The 19,098-nt window shown below is 45.5% G+C and overlaps 1 protein-coding gene across 1 annotated transcript; it reads left to right on the forward strand.

Moving 5' to 3' along the window:
- Window positions 1-825: 825 nt before the first annotated feature.
- On the forward strand, window positions 826-18,754 carry mccc2 (methylcrotonyl-CoA carboxylase subunit 2). The gene is made up of 17 exons (XM_084457308.1): window positions 826-1,060; window positions 2,021-2,087; window positions 2,730-2,814; window positions 3,430-3,531; window positions 5,761-5,888; window positions 6,108-6,220; window positions 6,662-6,775; window positions 6,988-7,052; window positions 7,988-8,087; window positions 8,570-8,665; window positions 9,586-9,658; window positions 11,201-11,277; window positions 11,903-11,969; window positions 13,950-14,106; window positions 15,251-15,365; window positions 16,385-16,470; window positions 18,005-18,754. The coding sequence occupies exons 1-17, from the start codon at window positions 923-925 to the stop codon at window positions 18,120-18,122; spliced, it is 1,701 nt and encodes a 566-aa protein (XP_084313434.1). The 5' UTR covers window positions 826-922; the 3' UTR covers window positions 18,123-18,754.
- Window positions 18,755-19,098: the final 344 nt, after the last annotated feature.

Below are 19,098 nucleotides of genomic sequence, written 5' to 3' on the forward strand. Positions count from 1 at the left end.
GGCAATTAAGCGATTTAATTGACAACAATGCATTTATTTCATTCTCACAATAGGAAGGTATAGGGGAAAATACTTGCAAAATTATGCAAGAATAGAACGTTTTATCTCAAAATCATAGACAATGGATTTAATCAATAATTGAATTGACAATACTGCACATTTGAATCCTAATAGAAAGGGAGAGGACAAATTAATCGTGCAGTATGCAAGAATAAAACGTTTTATATAAGATTAACTTTATAAAAAGAGAAGATGAATTTTAAGGAGTTCCACACACTGGCCATGCCGTTCAGTCTTCCGGGAGTTGCACTAGTGTTGACAGTCAACCTTGGTTTTAGATAGTGTTGTCATGGTTTGAACTCAGTCTCTGCTGCAGGTTGAAATGGAGAACAGGGGAGAACAACTTAGCCAATAGACCTAGTCGCTTTAAGGTTATCCTATAACATTAGCCATAGACATTTAATTCCAATCACTTGACAACCTTTGACAAACTTACTCTGCTACAGCACCATGACCGTGCAGGTTTGGGCCCACGTTGGTCTACTGGGTTATTTGCAATCGCACATATAACTATGCTATAACTGTGAGCAGCACTCACTTATTAATAAGTATGGATATATAGGCCATTGTTATATATATATATATTTTGGGTTTATCAGTCATGGTTAGTCTGTTTTAATGATTTTATATTGAACCGTATCTGGCGGTAACACAGTTGGATTAGACAGAACTGCTAATGAATGCAGTGACATGTCGTACCCAGTCCGGTCCAGTAGGGGGCGATATACACCGACCTGAAGAATACATCCATCTGGGTCTGCAAACCTCACGGAAGAAGAAGACAGGAGTGACCGTTTAGAGGGCATGTTTGATAGATAAACTCAGCTTTAATCTGGACAACTAAGTCATTTATTTGGAGAACATGCTTCGGCAGGCCGTGAGGCCATGTTTATCTCTGCTCCTCCACAGAAGCGTCCCTCTGGCGAGCAGCAGGCTCTACCATGCGGACAGGGTGGCAAGGCTCGGCTCCCAGCCGGACTACCAGAACCCGGAATACCAGGTGAGGGTCAGGGTCCGGACTACCAGGTGAGGGTCAGGGTGAGCTAGGCTAGCTGGGGATCCAGGGTTAGCTAGGCTAGCTGGGTATCCAGGGTTAGCTAGGCTAGCTGGGTATCCAGGGTTAGCTAGGCTAGCTGGGGATCCAGGGTTAGCTAGGCTAGCTGGGTATCCAGGGTTAGCTAGGCTAGCTGGGGATCCAGGGTTAGCTAGGCTAGCTGGTATCCAGGGTTAGCTAGGCTAGCTGGGGATCCAGGGTTAGCTAGGCTAGCTGGGTATCCAGGGTTAGCTAGGCTAGCTGGGGATCCAGGGTTAGCTAGGCTAGCTGGGGATCCAGGGTTAGCTAGGCTAGCTGGGGATCCAGGGTTAGCTAGGCTAGCTGGGTATCCAGGGTGAGCTAGGCTAGCTGGGGATCCAGGGTTAGCTCTGTCTGTTAGCTAGGCTAGCTGGGGATCCAGGGTTAGCTAGGCTAGCTGGGTATCCAGGGTGAGCTAGGCTAGCTGGGGATCCAGCTCTGTCTGCTAGCTAGCTGTTTAGGATGGACATCAAAACATTCAGATGATCATCGGCCGTTTTTCCGTCGTGGATGTAATCGGACGTCTCGTCTACTAATCAGAAACCCTGTTAGTGCTTCCTAATCAGAAACCCTGTTAGTGCTTCCTGAACAGCATGTTCTTTATTTGGGGCAGAGCTGTAGCCTGGGTCCACCAGCCCAAGATGACTGATCCTGGGTCCCCCAACCCAAGCTGACTGATCCTGGGTCCCCCAACCCAAGCTGACTGATCCTGGGTCCCCCAACCCAAGCTGACTGATCCTGGGTCCCCCAACCCAAGCTGACTGATCCTGAAGATCCCAACGGAGTGTAGTGATTCTAACGATGACAGTTTGGTCTTTATGACATGAACCCATGTCAGCCCTTGAAGTGGAAGTGACGCTTAACTCTTTTTATTTTGTATTTTACCAGGAAAACTATGAACGAATGCAAGTTCTTGTTGAACAGTTGAAGGAAAGGACAGAGAAAGTAAAATTAGGTAAGTGTCATGTTGGCTACAGCCAACGCGAAGTCATAATTTCTGATATTTTGTCTGATATTTTGTATTTTATTTGTTATAATCTTCAGTCACATACTGTAAGTGTATGCATTAATGCCAGTCAAGGGTGATGGGGGGGGGGGGTGGCATTAATGCCAGTCAAGGGTGATGGGGGGGCATTAATGCCAGTCAAGGGTGATGGGGAGCATTAATGCCAGTCAAGGGTGATGGGGGGCATTAATGCCAGTCAAGGGTGATGGGGAGCATTAGTGCCAGTCAAGGGTGATGGGGGGCATTAATGCCAGTCAAGGGTGATGGGGGGCATTAATGCCAGTCAAGGGTGATGGGGGGGCATTAATGCCAGTCAAGGGTGATGGGGGGCATTAATGCCAGTCAAGGGTGATGGGGGGCATTAATGCCAGTCAAGGGTGATGGGGAGCATTAATGCCAGTCAAGGGTGATGGGGGGCATTAATTCCAGTCAAGGGTGATGGGGGGGGGCATTAATGCCAGTCAAGGGTGATGGGGGGGGCATTAATGCCAGTCAAGGAGGTGCCCTAGTACCAGATTCAAACGACCACCGGTTGAACATCTGTGATGTGCTGTACGTGTTTTGAATGACACCATTTTCATTTGTTGACAGGCGGGGGAGAGAAGTCTAGAAACCTGCACACATCTCGGGGGAAGCTCCTGCCTCGAGAGCGTATAGACAGACTTCTGGATCCAGGGTAAACACACCTCTCCCTTCCACAGGGCTCTCCACTTGCTTACGCTACTTCAGATCATTCACAACTTATCACTGTATAATTAAATATTAATACATTCATTTACATCAGATCCACTATAATAACTGTATGGTAAAAAGGGGTTATAACACAGTGCAGTAGGTTAACACAAGCATAATGAGGTCTACGGTATGAAGATATACTTGCAACCCAGGGTAATTCTGTTATTACTTGAGGTGGATTTATTTTTTCCTTTATGACTAACAGGTTATTCTGCAGTCACCGTGACTACAGAGAACCACATTTTAGAGAAAAAAGGCCCACAAAGCATGATTAAGCAATTGACCACGAGAGGCAGTGAGTTACACAGGATTTTACAGCAGCTACGGGGCGTTGTTAGGCCCGACGCGATAGCGGAGGTAATTCATTAAGGAAAGTAATTGCAAATTTCACAACCATTAGGATACACACACACAGTACTTTACATAGGCCTACAATACTGTCAATTTGGGTTTTGGAATACACAAAACCCCATGCTCATTCCTAGTTATCACCTTCTGATCTGGCCTCCTAGCGTTCATGAGACATGGTTTTTCCTTTGTTTTCCCGTCTTTGCAGATCTCCGTTCATGGAGTTTTCCCAGTTTGCTGGGTACCAGTTATATGGGAAGGAGGAGGTTCCAGCAGGAGGGATAATCACTGGGATTGGACGTGTTTCAGGGTGAGTTCAATGGCCACAGCTTCCATTTAATCCTTCAATAAAAGTATTGGACTGTTTGTCATGGCTGCTTTGACGTCAGATTGAACAGTGAGGCTGTTCTGTGCTGGTGCCACAGAATACAGACCGTTGACCGGTCGATTTTCTAAACAACCTTTAGGCTAATTTAGTTATGCTGTCACTGGGCTACCAGCTCAGATTTTCTCAGTACTAGAAGCCAACAACAAAAAATAAGTAGTGCAGTTCAGGAAGCTAGAGTAGTAAGTAGCACAATACAGTAACTTTAAAAAATAAGTGCTACAATTCAGGAATATAACATCCAAAAGCGACGAGAGTAAAATGTTGACATTTCAAAGAAAAATAGTGACTGTGATGCAGTCATAGCTAATGCAGCTGGCTATTGCAGTAAGAGCAATATTGAGACACTATATTTGCCACAGGGTTTTGCCTCCTACAAACTCAGGTTTGGGGCGGCAGCGGCTCAGGAGGTAGAGCAGGTCTCAGGAGGTAGAGCAGGTCTCAGGAGGTAGAGCAGGTCTCAGGAGGTAGAGCAGGTCTCAGGAGGTAGAGCAGGTCTCAGGAGGTAGAGCAGGTCTCAGGAGGTAGAGCAGGTCTCAGGAGGTAGAGCGGGTCTCAGGAGGTAGAGCGGGTCTCAGGAGGTAGAGCGGGTCTCAGGAGGTAGAGCAGGTCTCAGGAGGTAGAGCAGGTCTCAGGAGGTAGAGCAGGTCTCAGGAGGTAGAGCAGGTCTCAGGAGGTAGAGCAGGTCTCAGGAGGTAGAGCAGGTCTCAGGAGGTAGAGCAGGTCTCAGGAGGTAGAGCAGGTCTCAGGAGGTAGAGCGGGTCTCAGGAGGTAGAGCGGGTCTCAGGAGGGAGAGCGGGTCTCAGGAGGTAGAGCGGGTCTCAGGAGGTAGAGCGGGTCTCAGGAGGTAGAGCGGGTCTCAGGAGGTAGAGCGGGTCTCAGGAGGGAGAGCGGGTCTCAGGTTTGGGCTCAGGAGGTAGAGCAGGTCTCAGGTTTGGGCTCAGGAGGTAGAGCGGGTCTCAGGTTTGGGCTCAGGAGGTAGAGCGGGTCTCAGGAGGTAGAGCAGGTCTCAGGAGGTAGAGCGGGTCTCAGGAGGGAGAGCAGGTCTCAGGTTTGGGCTCAGGAGGTAGAGCAGGTCTCAGGAGGTAGAGCAGGTCTCAGGTTTGGGCTCAGGAGGTAGAGCAGGTCTCAGGAGGTAGAGCAGGTCTCAGGAGGTAGAGCGGGTCTCAGGAGGTAGAGCAGGTCTCAGGAGGTAGAGCAGGGCTCAGGAGGTAGAGCAGGTCTCAGGAGGTAGAGCAGGTCTCAGGAGGTAGAGCAGGTCTCAGGTTTGGGCTCAGGAGGTAGAGCAGGTCTCAGGAGGTAGAGCAGGTCTCAGGTTTGGGCTCAGGAGGTAGAGCAGGTCTCAGGTTTGGGGCGGCGGTGGCTCAGGAGGTAGAGCAGGTCTCAGGAGGTAGAGCAGGTCTCAGGAGGTAGAGCAGGTCTCAGGAGGTAGAGCGGGTCTCAGGAGGTAGAGCAGGTCTCAGGAGGTAGAGCAGGTTTCAGGAGGTAGAGCAGGTCTCAGGAGGTAGAGCAGGTCTCAGGAGGTAGAGCAGGTCTCAGGAGGTAGAGCAGGTCTCAGGAGGTAGAGCAGGTCTCAGGAGGTAGAGCAGGTCTCAGGAGGTAGAGCGGGTCTCAGGAGGTAGAGCGGGTCTCAGGAGGTAGAGCGGGTCTCAGGAGGTAGAGCAGGTCTCAGGTTTGGGCTCAGGAGGTAGAGCGGGTCTCAGGTTTGGGGCGGCGGTGGCTCAGGAGGTAGAGCGGGTCGTCCAATGATCACAAGATCGGTGGTTCAATTCCCAGCTCCACCTGTCCACATGTTGAAATGTCCTTGAGCAAGACATTGAACCTCTAATTGCTCCCAGTGAGCAGGCTACTGCCAATGGTGTGAATGGTAAGATTGAAAGGTGCTATATAAGTGTTAGGGTTAGGGTTAGCCCTATATAAGTGTTAGGGTTAGGGTTAGCCCTATATAAGTGTAGTCCATTTACCATTACAAACTCGTTTTCATCCATTGGCTCTCGAGGTACACACTTTTTCTCAAGTGTGAAAAAATGTCTATTGCTGTCATAAAGGTTCTCAACTCCTGGCCAATGAGAAAGGGGCATAGCCCGGCCTTCAGGTGGATTCTGTATTCCACAGTGTCAAATGAAATAATGTGATGCTTCTGTATTACTTCAGGGTGGAGTGTGTGGTTGTAGCCAATGATGCCACAGTCAAAGGGGGGACATATTACCCAATTACTGTGAAGAAGCACCTTCGTGCTCAAGAAATAGCCCAGCAAAACCACCTGCCATGCATTTATCTAGGTGAGTACCTGGCCTTGCTTTCAGCTTACTTGGAGAACTAGGTTTGTATTTGTATTTTGTAAAGAGTGTTAAGATAATGTAAATATTTTGAAAGCTTTAGCGTGATCATAAAAGCAAGCTTCAGTATGATTAAATGTAACCGTAAAATGTCCGAGGAGAAGGATAATCTGTTGTACTTAGTGAACGATTAATCAATGAATCCTGACTGGTTTCCTGTAGTGGATTCTGGAGGGGCCAACCTCCCCAGACAGGCAGAGGTGTTCCCAGATAGAGAACACTTTGGACGCATCTTCTTCAACCAGGCACGGCTTTCCTCTGCGGGAATAGCTCAGGTGAGACCAATTAAAAATACTAAACAAAACTAGAACTCAAATATGAATGGGTTCAGAAATACAAATGCAACCAACTAGTCTACTTGTTAATTGATTTTAGATGGTTGCTACCTGTCCCAACACACTTTATTTCAAATACAAGCACTGATCTGCATTCTCTCGTCTTTTTCAGTGCTTTGTCTGAACAGACGAGGGTGTGAGTTAGTCGCTGATAGTGGCTTATTTGCAGCCAGTCCTATAAAAATAACTCAACAAATTTGTATAGAACTTTTCAGGGCTTTATATAAGTCCATTTTTCATCTCAACGATGCACATTGTCGCATTTTTATATTGCGATATCCTGTCACACCCCTAGAGCCAGGCACAGTCATAGGCAGGTGATCTTATATACGGCCCATAATCCTCTCTTCCCCTGGGAGCTGATTGATAGTGTTTTTCCAGATAGCTGTGGTCATGGGCTCGTGTACGGCCGGGGGGGCCTATGTTCCTGCCATGGCAGATGAAAGCATCATTGTGCGGAAGCAAGGAACCATCTTCCTTGGAGGACCCCCTTTGGTGAGAAACTGACATTATCATTATACATGGGTTCAAGCTCTCTGTGTCTCATCTGTCATGGGGATTCTGGAGAGATCAGTCTGGAGAGATCAGTCTGGAGAGATCAGTCTAGAGAGATCAGTCTAGAGAGATCAGTCTAGAGAGATCAGTCCAGACCCCCTATTGAGGAAGGTCATGACTTTTTACTTAAATGTTGTACTATCACTTTAAAGGTCAAAGCAGCAACTGGTGAAGAAGTATCTGCCGAAGACCTGGGAGGAGCAGATCTCCACTGCAGGTAGGGATGGCACCACACCAGATCACTGCAGGTAGGGATGGCACCACACCAGATCACTGCAGGTAGGGATGGCACCACACCAGATCACTGCAGGTAGGGATGGCACCACACCAGATCACTGCAGGAAGGGATGGCACCACACCAGATCACTGCAGGTAGGGATGGCACCACACCAGATCACTGCAGGTAGGGATGGCACCACACCAGATCACTGCAGGTAGGGATGGCACCACACCAGATCACTGCAGGTAGGGATGGCACCACACCAGATCACTGCAGGTAGGGATGGCACCACACCAGATCACTGCAGGTAGGGATGTCACATAAACATAGTTTACAAACCAATCAACAGCTTGTTCTGAGAGACGAATGTTAAGTAATCTGCATTTCATGTCATGATTAACCGTGTCAAATGCTTTGGAAAGATTTATAAAAAGTGACACAATGCTGCTTGTTGTCAAGGGCAACAGTAATATCATTCACCACCTTCAGGGCAGCTGTAATTGAGCTGTGTTGTTTCCTAAAACCTGATTGGGACGTACTGTAAATAAGAGAGCGTTTGTATATAAAAAAAAACCTTGAGTTGTTCACTAACCAGAGCCTCAAGTACTTTGTCCAGTTCTACCACTCTAACTTGCTTTAGCGGCTAACCTAGAATCAAATCTTAGCTAGTTTTCTAGTGAACTAAACTAGAGATTGCGTCCACATTCTATTTTCTGACAATGATAATTATCAGGCGAAACGGGCAGAGAAATGCTGATCCAAACAACTTCACATTTGCGCTGCACTTTCTTGGGTCCTGAGCAACACACCTGCCGAATGCCAACCTCATACAGTGTCTGGTTCTCGAGAAAGTCGTGCCGGAGATCGACACAGATTTGCGGCCTTATAGAGAGTTTAAATATGGCTGCTTTTCTTGTTTTTGTGTTCCACAGAAAGTCTGGTGTGACGGACCACTATGCTCTAGATGATAACCACGCACTTCATTTGGCGAGGAAGGCAGTTCGAAACCTGAACTTCAAGAAGACAATTGAGGTAAAGTAATACAAATACATAACTTCTGCTGAAGGCTCCTCTTCTTTGTCCACTAATGCTTCTTGAAAACTAGATGATTCATCTCAAGGGCTTTGTCATTCAATAAGGTTGATATCTTAGTTATTATCTAGTATTGGTTTGGATAGAGATGCTTGTGACTGGTTTCAGGATTATCTGTCATCAATGTGTCAGTGTGTTAAATCAGGTAACATTCAATCTGATTTCCTGTCTCTAGCTAAAGGTGTACCCCAAGGATCGGTGTTGGGCCCTGTCCTTTTCACCATCTATATTAATGATAATGATTTGAAATTAAATGAAAATACATGTTGTTTCATCATGAAAAGGAAAAGGCTTTTGACTTTGGGTCTAACAAAACTGTTACAAAACTGCTTTTCTCTGAGCAAAATGTAGTCTTGAAAAAGAAATTCAGGCGTTAAGCAAACGTTTTGGTACAAAATATGTTGCTCTCCATATTTTGACAGGTTACCATGGAACCCCCCGAAGCGCCCCTGTACCCGGCAGAAGAGCTGTACGGCATCGTGGGAGAGAACCTGAAGCGCAATTTTGATGTCAGAGAGGTATTAACCCTCTTTAATGTGCACCCATGGTTTAGTAATGATGCTTTTCAGTACAATTTCATTGCCTTGATTGCTGTATCACCCATCTCAATTAGAAAAAGCTATATTGGAAAGGCTTTATACTAAACCCAGATTATTATCCTGCCTTAAACAGTGGTGGGACAGAACCGCTCTGGACACTGTGATGTCTGTCATGCACACCACCTACACTCATGAAATAATCAATATAATAACCGTCTTTCATGTCATACTCAATGCAATATAGCAAAGACTTCAGCTTTGTTAGTTCTCCTAAAATGGGTTGGACTGCAATTTGGACTACTGCTACAAGGTGCTACGTGCCACATTTTTGTTTTTCATTTCTTTATTAGCAAATGTAACAGGTTAAATCTACAGTGCGTATAGTATATGCTGTATAGCATCTCCTTACCACAGCACTCAGTGGTGTTCTAGGTTAATGTCCCAGTCTTGGTTTTGTGGTATAATTAACAGTAAAAATCGCTGCTCCAGTTCCACCAGCAGCGCTCCTGGTCAGGAAGACTACTGAGGTCCTCGAGGTCATGCCCTTATTGTAACAAACAAGTATATTTTTCATGAATGCTATTTTCCAATAACACAGGGACAAATACTAAGTGCAGTTGTCTGGATTGTGCGTCCAGTAGCTCCTGTATAACATTCAGAAATGTCTGCATCCCTCTACTCACACTACCTGAAGTCCAGAAACAAGCTGATTGTTCAACATCTCTGAGCGCTCCTATAAGGACTAATGAGAATTGGTATGTTTAAGAAGCTGCATGACACTTGCCCTGTTGTGTCCAGGATGAGTTGTCAAGTTAAACGTGGAAGTAAAGGTCTGTTGGTACAGGAAGTGCCCTGCTAATCAATAGTTTGTTTTTTTGTAACACTTTTTTTTATTACAGGTCATAGCCAGAATAGTTGATGGAAGTAAATTTGACGAGTTCAAGGCATTCTATGGAGACACTCTCGTCACAGGTGTGTGAACAAAATATATTTTAATTGTTTGTTTGTTTATTTAAAATGGGGACAGCACATATTAATAAACATTTAAATAAATACATACATAAATGTAAATATGCCAGATATAGCCAACAGGCTAATTTTCATCTGTAGTCCCCGTCAGGTTGATGGCAGAATAAAAAAATCACAATACATAATTCACAATACACAGTACATAAAACATAGCAGAGTAGTCCATCTGACCTAACATTACATTACATTACAGTACATTACAGTCATTTAGCAGACGCTTTTATCCAAAGTGACGAACAATAATTGCATTTAACGTAGGAAGAGCCAATGTACTACTACTTGCCAGAACTCACAAGTGCATCTTCCTTCTAAAACAAGTGACTAAAAGCATAATCTAGTGCTGAAGGCAAAGTGCAAGAATAGCCATCTAAAGTACAGTGCAATACAATACAATACAATGTATTCACTGGTTCTGAATGGGCCCGTTCAGTCACCCCTAGCTGCTCCTCTAGTAACCCTGGTTCTGAATGGGCCCGTTCAGTCACCCCTAGCTGCTCCTCTAGTAACCCTGGTTCTGAATGGGCCCGTTCAGTCACCCCTAGCTGCTCCTCTAGTAACCCTGGTTCTGAATGGGCCTGTTCAGTCCCCCCTAGCTGCTCCTCTAGTAACCCTGGTTCTGAATGGGCCCGTTCAGTCACCCCTAGCTGCTCCTCTAGTAACCCTGGTTCTGAATGGGCCCGTTCAGTCACCCCTAGCTGCTCCTCTAGTAACCCTGGTTCTGAATGGGCCCGTTCAGTCACCCCTAGCTGCTCCTCTAGTAACCCTGGTTCTGAATGGGCCCGTTCAGTCACCCCTAGCTGCTCCTCTAGTAACCCTGGTTCTGAATGGGCCCGTTCAGTCACCCCTAGCTGCTCCTCTAGTAACCCTGGTTCTGAATGGGCCCGTTCAGTCACCCCTAGCTGCTCCTCTAGTAACCCTGGTTCTGAATGGGCCTGTTCAGTCACCCCTAGCTGCTCCTCTAGTAACCCTGGTTCTGAATGGGCCCGTTCAGTCACCCCTAGCTGCTCCTCTAGTAACCCTGGTTCTGAATGGGCCCATGCAGTCACCCCTAGCTGCTCCTCTAGTAACCCTGGTTCTGAATGGGCCTGTTCAGTCACCCCTAGCTGCTCCTCTAGTAACCCTGGTTCTGAATGGGCCCGTTCAGTCACCCCTAGCTGCTCCTCTAGTAACCCTGGTTCTGAATGGGCCCGTTCAGTCACCCCTAGCTGCTCCTCTAGTAACCCTGGTTCTGAATGGGCCCGTTCAGTCACCCCTAGCTGCTCCTCTAGTAACCCTGGTTCTGAATGGGCCCGTTCAGTCACCCCTAGCTGCTCCTCTAGTAACCCTGGTTGAAGCAGATTGAAATTCTCTTGATTCTCTACATGTCTGCAATGTTGTGTTCCTCAGTTCCGTTATCACAGCAGACTAGCAAAGTCTACAGAAACACATGTTCTATATGTATTTTAGGGTTCTCAAGAATATAAACATGTTCTATATGTATTTTAGGATTCTCAAGAATATTCGGTTACCCTGTTGGAATCATCGGCAACAACGGAGTCCTGTTTTCTGAATCTGCAAAGAAAGTAAATATATTCCTTTATCCTTCTCCTTCCTTGTCTGTAGGCATTGTACCTGGGCACACAGTGTCTTTAGAAAGTCCTCACCCCTTTCAAACTCTGCACCTTTCATTGCTTCACAGCCTGAATTTAAAATGGATTAAATCATGTTTCATACATTTTTGACACATTCGATCCTAGTGAGAGAAAAAATCAGTACATTGTGAAAGCAAGTGCACAGCAAACATGTTGTACCAGCAGTGGATCGGCCCTATAGGCTTGATCTACGTATAAAGCTGCTCTATAAAGATGCTCTATATGATTATAGGCTTGATCTACGTATAAAGATGCTCTATAAAGATGCTCTATATGATTATAGGCTTGATCTACGTATAAAGATGCTCTATATGATTATAGGCTTGATCTACGTAGATAATTGATAACCGCTGCTGGCATACATGTGGTTTACGTCATGTGATTCATTTTTGGTTGGTTGGATTCATTTTTTTATTGATTGTAGGGTCTGATGTAATTTTGGTAATTCCCATTGACAACATGCCTTGGCTCAATTGATTTCCATTCTGTGCTTTACCAGGTCAATACCACAAAACTGTTGAGAATAAGAATAATTCTTTATTAAATTGTTTTCCAGGGGACTCATTTCATTGAATTATGCTGTCAAAGGAACATTCCTCTAATTTTCCTTCAAAACATAACCGGTGAGTATGTAAGAGAGTTAACTTGCATAACATATCAGTGGGTCCTTGTTTAGAATGTGAACCGTCTTAATTCCTCCCCGTCTCAACTACCCAAATATTTATTACCTGCTGGTGACAGCCACTAGGCGGCGTCTTTGCGCACACTAACTTACAATAACACTATCAGAAGAGGGGTCTTGTGCCATTCCTGGTAGTAATGCCATGCCTGGTAGTAATACAGACCCTGCCTGGTAGTAATACAGACCATGCCTGATAGTAATACAGACCCTGCCTGGTAGTAATACAGACCCTGCCTGGTAGTAATACAGACCCTGCCTGGTAGTAATACAGACCATGCCTGGTAGTAATACAGACCCTGCCTGGTAGTAATACAGACCCTGCCTGGTAGTAATACAGACCCTGCCTGGTAGTAATGCCATGCCTGGTAGTAATACAGACCCTGCCTGGTAGTAATACAGACCCTGCCTGGTAGTAATACAGACCATGCCTGGTAGTAATACAGACCATGCCTGGTAGTAATACAGACCCTGCCTGGTAGTAATACAGACCATTCCTGGTAGTAATACAGACCCTGCCTGGTAGTAATACAGACCATGCCTGGTAGTAATACAGACCCTGCCTGGTAGTAATGCCATGCCTGGTAGTAATACAGACCCTGCCTGGTAGTAATGCCATGCCTGGTAGTAATACAGACCCTGCCTGGTAGTAATACCATGCCTGGTAGTAATACAGACCATGCCTGGTAGTAATACAGACCATGCCTGGTAGTAATACAGACCATGCCTGGTAGTAATACAGACCATGCCTGGTAGTAATACAGACCCTGCCTGGTAGTAATACAGACCATGCCTGGTAGTAATACAGACCCTGCCTGGTAGTAATGCCATGCCTGGTAGTAATACAGACCATTGACTCAGGGATAAATTCCTTTTCCAGTCAGCGTTAATAATATTAAGAAGAAGACGAATGCATTTTATAATATATCACTTTTCAAGATACTCAAAGACATTTTACAATGAAAAAAAACGTGATGAAACAGTGATAAAACAGTGATAAAACAAAAGTGAAGCAATGTGCTCTGAGTGGTGTGGCTGTGTGTATTAAGTCAAGACCAGATTGCCAATGTTTATGAAATTTATTTGTTACATCTTATCTGCTGATAGTTGGGGCAAAAATAAACAATCAAATATATACAATCTCTGATCAAAAGTGGAGAAAGTTCGTCTGGAGCCCTGTAATGACATTTGGTGTAAAGCACCAATATTTCTATGTTCATGTCACGCTGAATCAAACCTGCACTCTCCCACGCTCCAGAATACACCTGCACTTTCCTACGCTCCAGAATACACCTGCACTCTCCCACGCTCCAGAATACACCTGCCCTCTCCTACGCTCCAGAATACACCTGCCCTCTCCTACGCTCCAGAATACACCTGCACTCTCCCACGCTCCAGAATACACCTGCACTCTCCCACGCTCCAGAATACACCTGCACTCTCCTACGCTCCAGAATACACCTGCACTCTCCCACGCTCCAGAATACACCTGCCCTCTCCTACGCTCCAGAATACACTTTTTTACTTGATGTTCAGAGCGTTCAGTATTCTTCGTCAGGTCACTAATGGTCATCTGACCTGACGAAGAGCAGGAAACGCTGTCAGGTTCAGGGTTCGGTTCTTTTCAGTGTGACTAATACCTACAGTAACCCAGCAACCCCAAGAAGTGACGTGCGTTGCGTATCTTTTCTACTTTTCATACGATCATGTCGTACAATAATAATGGGAGAGATGACCTTGTTGGGAGGGGCTGTGCTTGTTGGGAGGGGCTGTGCTTGTTGGGAGGGGCTGTGCTGCTAAACCTGAATACTTTTCATTCCAGGTAGTCCTTTGTAGAGTACATGTGCCGTATAAGGGCAGCTTAATGTCTAAAAGAAATAAACGGATGTCCTGATGTTGTTTCTGAACCTCGTGTCTCTGCCAGGCTTCATGGTGGGCAGAGAGTACGAAGCCGGGGGCATCGCTAAGGACGGAGCCAAGATGGTGACGGCAGTGGCCTGCGCCAACGTACCCAAGTTCACGGTGATCATCGGAGGCTCGTACGGGGCAGGGAACTACGGCATGTGTGGAAGAGCCTACAGGTAACAGGCTGGAGATGTTGCTGAAAATGAGTGAATAGGGATTTTCTTATTTAAGCTTATATGTGGCTTGTTGTTCACAAACATATGATAAAATGCTGTTTAAAGCAATACATCGCAATATTTGGACCTTTACAAACATGGCTGGTGCTAATTCTTCAATTAGATTTACTAAAAGTAAGCTGAATCGTCCAGTCTACTCAGAAAGATAATACATTGACATTTATTACCTTTTAAAACTTGCGCCCCCGGGACGCAGCATTCAGTCGAAGTGCGCATGTTGTGCTTAAACAACACAGTAGTAGCTAACTATTCAAGCGTCTATGGATATCATGCGTTTTTTAGCTCAATGATATGGCGGAGGTGAGAGAACTGAAGCGAAACATCACGGAGGAAGCCAGAAAAATAAAAAGACAATCTGATAATGTTACGACAGTGCACTTACTCGCAGAGCCTGTGGGGGCGCAGTTCTGAGAAAACGCTATGTATTGCTTTAAGATAAGATGTTGGGGCCTTTTTGGATTTTCCTCTCATTCTAATAAAATATTGTCTCATCTTTCATAATCAGCAAGTCCCAAAATTTGGAGTCTTTGTCTCCTCGCCCAACGTTTTGGCGCATTCTCTGCTGCGACAACACAGACTGCCGTATCATATCCGTCTAGATGTCTGTGTAAAATGTTGTTCGTTGTTAAATGTATTGTGCTGTCAATGCAGTCCTGTGAAAATTAATTTCCCCTTGAGGGACAATAAAGTCTAATCTAATCTAATCTTGAATGCTTCTAAACGTGGCAGCTAACGGCAGAGTTTATTAGCTTAGCTAGCGTGACAGCTAACGGCAGAGTTTATTAGCTTAGCTAGAATCGCATCGGCCATGTTAAGTATAATTTATGCCTACGTTCAGGTGGTGCAACCCATAAATGTTAGTACTGCAGCTCGTAAACTCAGACCTAACTTAGTTACATTCAAACTAAGCTACGTTCCAACGTACGGTCCGCTGGTGCAGCCCAGGCCTCAAGCACATCACTGATGGATAATAAACTACTAAGAAGAACATTGTGAGTGAAGGAGCTTGTCACACTTATACCATTATTAGAAAGGGATGCATTTCCTTATTGTTGTACTTTCTCTCTCTCTCCTCCTTTCCCAGCCCAAGGTTCCTGTTCATGTGGCCCAACTCCCGGATCTCAGTGATGGGAGGGGAGCAGGCCGCCACCGTCCTCGCCACCATCACTAAAGACCAGAGAGCCAGAGAAGGGAAAGAGGTAAGAGTGGGGTGATCCGTCACCTACTCACTAACCACATATCACATTCACCTATCATTCATTCATTTTTTTTTTTTAAAGGGACAGCGTACAGTTAAAACATATACATTACGCATAGGCTACTATGACATCATATAATGCACTGTACCAGATTCTAGCTTCAAGCTAATTTGCATCTGCAGTCCCCTTGGCAGGTCAGAGAACATTAAACACAACAAGCGATACAGAATAAAAACAACATGAGAACACAGGAAATACAACACAGATGTATGCTTGTCAGAGAGAGGCCAGTCGCTCTCAATGAGTGCACGACTGACCAGCTTTTAAGATGCTTTTCAATGTAGATTTAAAAGTGCTTACAGAGCTACATCCTCTCCTATCCACTAACCACATTCACCCACCCACTAACCACATTCACCCACCCACTAACCACATTCACCCATCCACTAACCACATTCACCCACCCATTAACCACATTCACCCATCCATTAACCACATTCACCCACCCACTAACCACATTCACCCATCCACTAACCACATTCACCCATCCATTAACCACATTCACCCACCCACTAACCACATTCACCCATCCACTAACCACATTCACCCACCCACTAACCACATTCACCCATCCACTAACCACATTCACCCACCCACTAACCACATTCACCCACCCACTAACCACATTCACCCATCCACTAACCACATTCACCCACCCACTAACCACATTCACCCACCCATTAACCACATTCACCAATCCATTAACCACATTCACCCACCCACTAACCACATTCACCCACCCACTAACCACATTCACCCACCCACTAACCACATTCACCCACCCACTAACCACATTCACCCACCCACTAACCACATTCACCCACCCACTAACCACATTCACCCACCCACTAACCATTATATACCATTTTATTAAGTTAAGCTAAGAATATATCTTTAGTACTTCCTGACCAGAGGAACTTTTCTTTTGTTCTTAATGTTCCCAATTGTTCCATGAACAGTTTACAGAAGAACAGGAGGCAGCCATGAAGGAGCCAATCGTCAAGAGGTTTGAAGAGGAGGGCAACCCCTACTACTCCAGCGCCAGGTGTGTGTGGGTGTGGATGTGGGTGTGGGTGTGTGGATGTGGGTGTGTAGGTGTGGGTGTGGATGTGGGTGTGGGTGTGGGTGTGGGTGTGGGTGTGTAGGTGTGTGTGTGTGGGTGTGGATGTGTAGGTGTGTGGGTGTGGGTGTGGATGTGGGTGTGGGTGTGGGTGTGGGTGTGGATGTGGGTGTGGGTGTGGATGTGGGTGTGTGGATGTGGGTGTGTAGGTGTGGGTGTGGGTGTGGATGTGGATGTGGGTGTGTAGGTGTGGGTGTGGATGTGGGTGTGGATGTGGGTGTGTAGGTGTGTGTGTGTGTGTGGGGGGGGGGGGGGGCTGGGGAGCATGGTGCTCACTCCAGTGCAGGTGTGTGTGTGTGTGTGTGTGTGTGTGTGTGTGTGTGTGTGTGTGTGTGTGTGTGTGTGTGTGTGTGTGTGTGTGTGTGTGTGTGTGTGTGTGTGTGTGTGTGTGTGTGTGTGTGGAGCATGTGTGCATGTGTGCATGTGTGCGTGTGTGCGTGTGCGTGTGCGCGTGTGTGTGTGTGTGTGTGTGTGTGTGGAGCATGGTGCTCACTCCAGTGCAGGAGTGTGTGTGTGTGTGGAGCATGGTGCTCACTCCAGTGTGTGTGTGTGTGTGTGTGTGGGGGGGGGGGGTCTGAGGGGGACACAAGCCTTGTTGATGAGGCTGGTTGCCGTGGGGATCTGATGTATGTTACACAAGTATCAGATAACACTTTATAATTAAGTGCATCTTTTATAAGTTACACTGTGCAATTCCCCACAAGGATCAATAATAGGTATTTGATACGACTACATTGAGCCCAAAGCAGACTGTGAATGTCATACACAGCTGGAAAGAGCAGACTTGTACAGAAGTTTTATCTTTTTATTTTCTCTTTTACCACGGCCCAGAAACGGCTGCACCACCACCCGCAACCTCCAGAGGGAGTAACACGTTACAGTAATTTGCACCTCGGGTTGTCTAGGGTCAGGGTTAGGGTTAGGGTCAGGGTCAGGGTCAGGGTCAGGGTCAGGGTTAGGGTTAGGGTCAGGGTCAGGGTTAGGGGTTAGGGGTTAGGGTTAGGGGTTAGGGTTAGGGTTAGGGGTTAGGGTTAGGGTTAGGGTTAGGGTTAGGGGTTAGGGTTAGGGTTAGGGCTAGCCTGCTGTGGGACTGGTAGTAAGACTGAACTGTTAACAAATATAGACATCAGAAAATGTCTCCATGTGAAATTAAATCAATATTAATAATAATAATAACTTTAATTTATATAGCGCCTTTCATGAAACTAAATTAAATCAAACCTATTTTGACCCGTAGGCCTATAATCTATATTGACAAAGAATTGTTCCAAGACAGAATTCTGTAATGTTTTTGTGTCTTATTATCCCCGAACAAGCCTAGTGTTTCGATATTTAAAAACACTTGAATTTAAGTTGTCTTATGTTGGAAGCAAAACTAATCCAAAACATGTATTATACTTTTATTTCTGGCCGTAAGATTACAGCACAATCAACCTTGTGGTTTCTGTGCCCTGTGCAGGCTGTGGGACGACGGGATCATCGACCCTGCCGACACGCGGCTGCTTCTGGGACTGAGCCTCAGCGCGGCGCTCAACGCACCAACGAAGAAGACGCGCTTCGGAGTGTTCAGGATGTAATGATCCAGTCGTCCAGCCTGATGGACAATCACTGAACATCTGATTGTCCATCAGTAATATGTGATTTGTTCACACACAAAGCCTGTCCATCAGTAATATGTGATTTGTTCACACACAAAGCCTTTCAACGATTGCAACATTGTCACACAGCTGAATCTGGTACCAGGGGATATGGTTCTATTCCAATACACTGTATATTGTTAGCAGAGACATTGTACATTGTATGTTACTTTCCTGTGTTATCCTGTTGTGCAAAAAACAATTTTTTTCAAACTTACGGTAATTTACTGTATATGTGTTTCTAACTTCTCCCCTATGTTCAGGTCAATTAGTTTCATCATCATTTAAAAAAATAAAATAAAAAAAAGATATAAATATTTTTACAATTTTTAATCTTTCTCTACTTAAACTGGGATAGTGAGTGAGTGACTGAGAAGAGGGTGTGGTCATGTGCTCCAGGTCATCATGTTCAGAATCTGAGGATCAAAAGTGTATATTTAAAAGGTCCATGTTGGTCATCTTTTGGCCAATAACAGACAGTATTGGCAGAGATTTAAACGGCATATATGCTGTACACTGTAATAACACAGAGATTAGAACTGTGCATATGCTGTATACTGTAATAAAATACACTACTGCTTCTGAATCTTGAATTCATAATTCCTGCTAAATGATGTCCTCACTGTTCCCATTCAAAACAAATGACGCACGGCCGGGGAGTGAAGCGAACATGAGATTGACCACATATTGAACCACTGTGAGATGGTACAAGTGTAAATGATACTCATTCATCCCATTTGCTCAAGAATCACATCTCTTCAACTGTCTGAAATTCAGCATGTCAAGTTCATACAGTGCCCGATTATCTAGATAGATTATTTTCACTATTTCAGGATTTTCCCTTCGGATTATTCATGAAGACTTGTATGTCAAAGAGGAGAGGAAACCTTTAGAGGTACAATACGAGCAAAATAGC

This window comes from Borostomias antarcticus (assembly GCF_949987555.1).
Source record: "Borostomias antarcticus genome assembly, chromosome: 23".
Lineage (NCBI taxonomy): Eukaryota > Metazoa > Chordata > Actinopteri > Stomiiformes > Stomiidae > Borostomias > Borostomias antarcticus.

Excerpts from the sequence above, each read along its gene's own strand:
- mccc2 (XM_084457308.1), top strand. The coding sequence starts at position 923 with ATGCTTCGGCAGGCCGTGAGGCCATGTTTATCTCTGCTCCTCCACAGA. Across the intron at positions 7,053-7,987 it reads GGAGCAGATCTCCACTGCAG|AAAGTCTGGTGTGACGGACC; the intron begins GTAGGGATGGCA and ends TGTGTTCCACAG. Across the intron at positions 11,970-13,949 it reads TTTCCTTCAAAACATAACCG|GCTTCATGGTGGGCAGAGAG; the intron begins GTGAGTATGTAA and ends TGTCTCTGCCAG.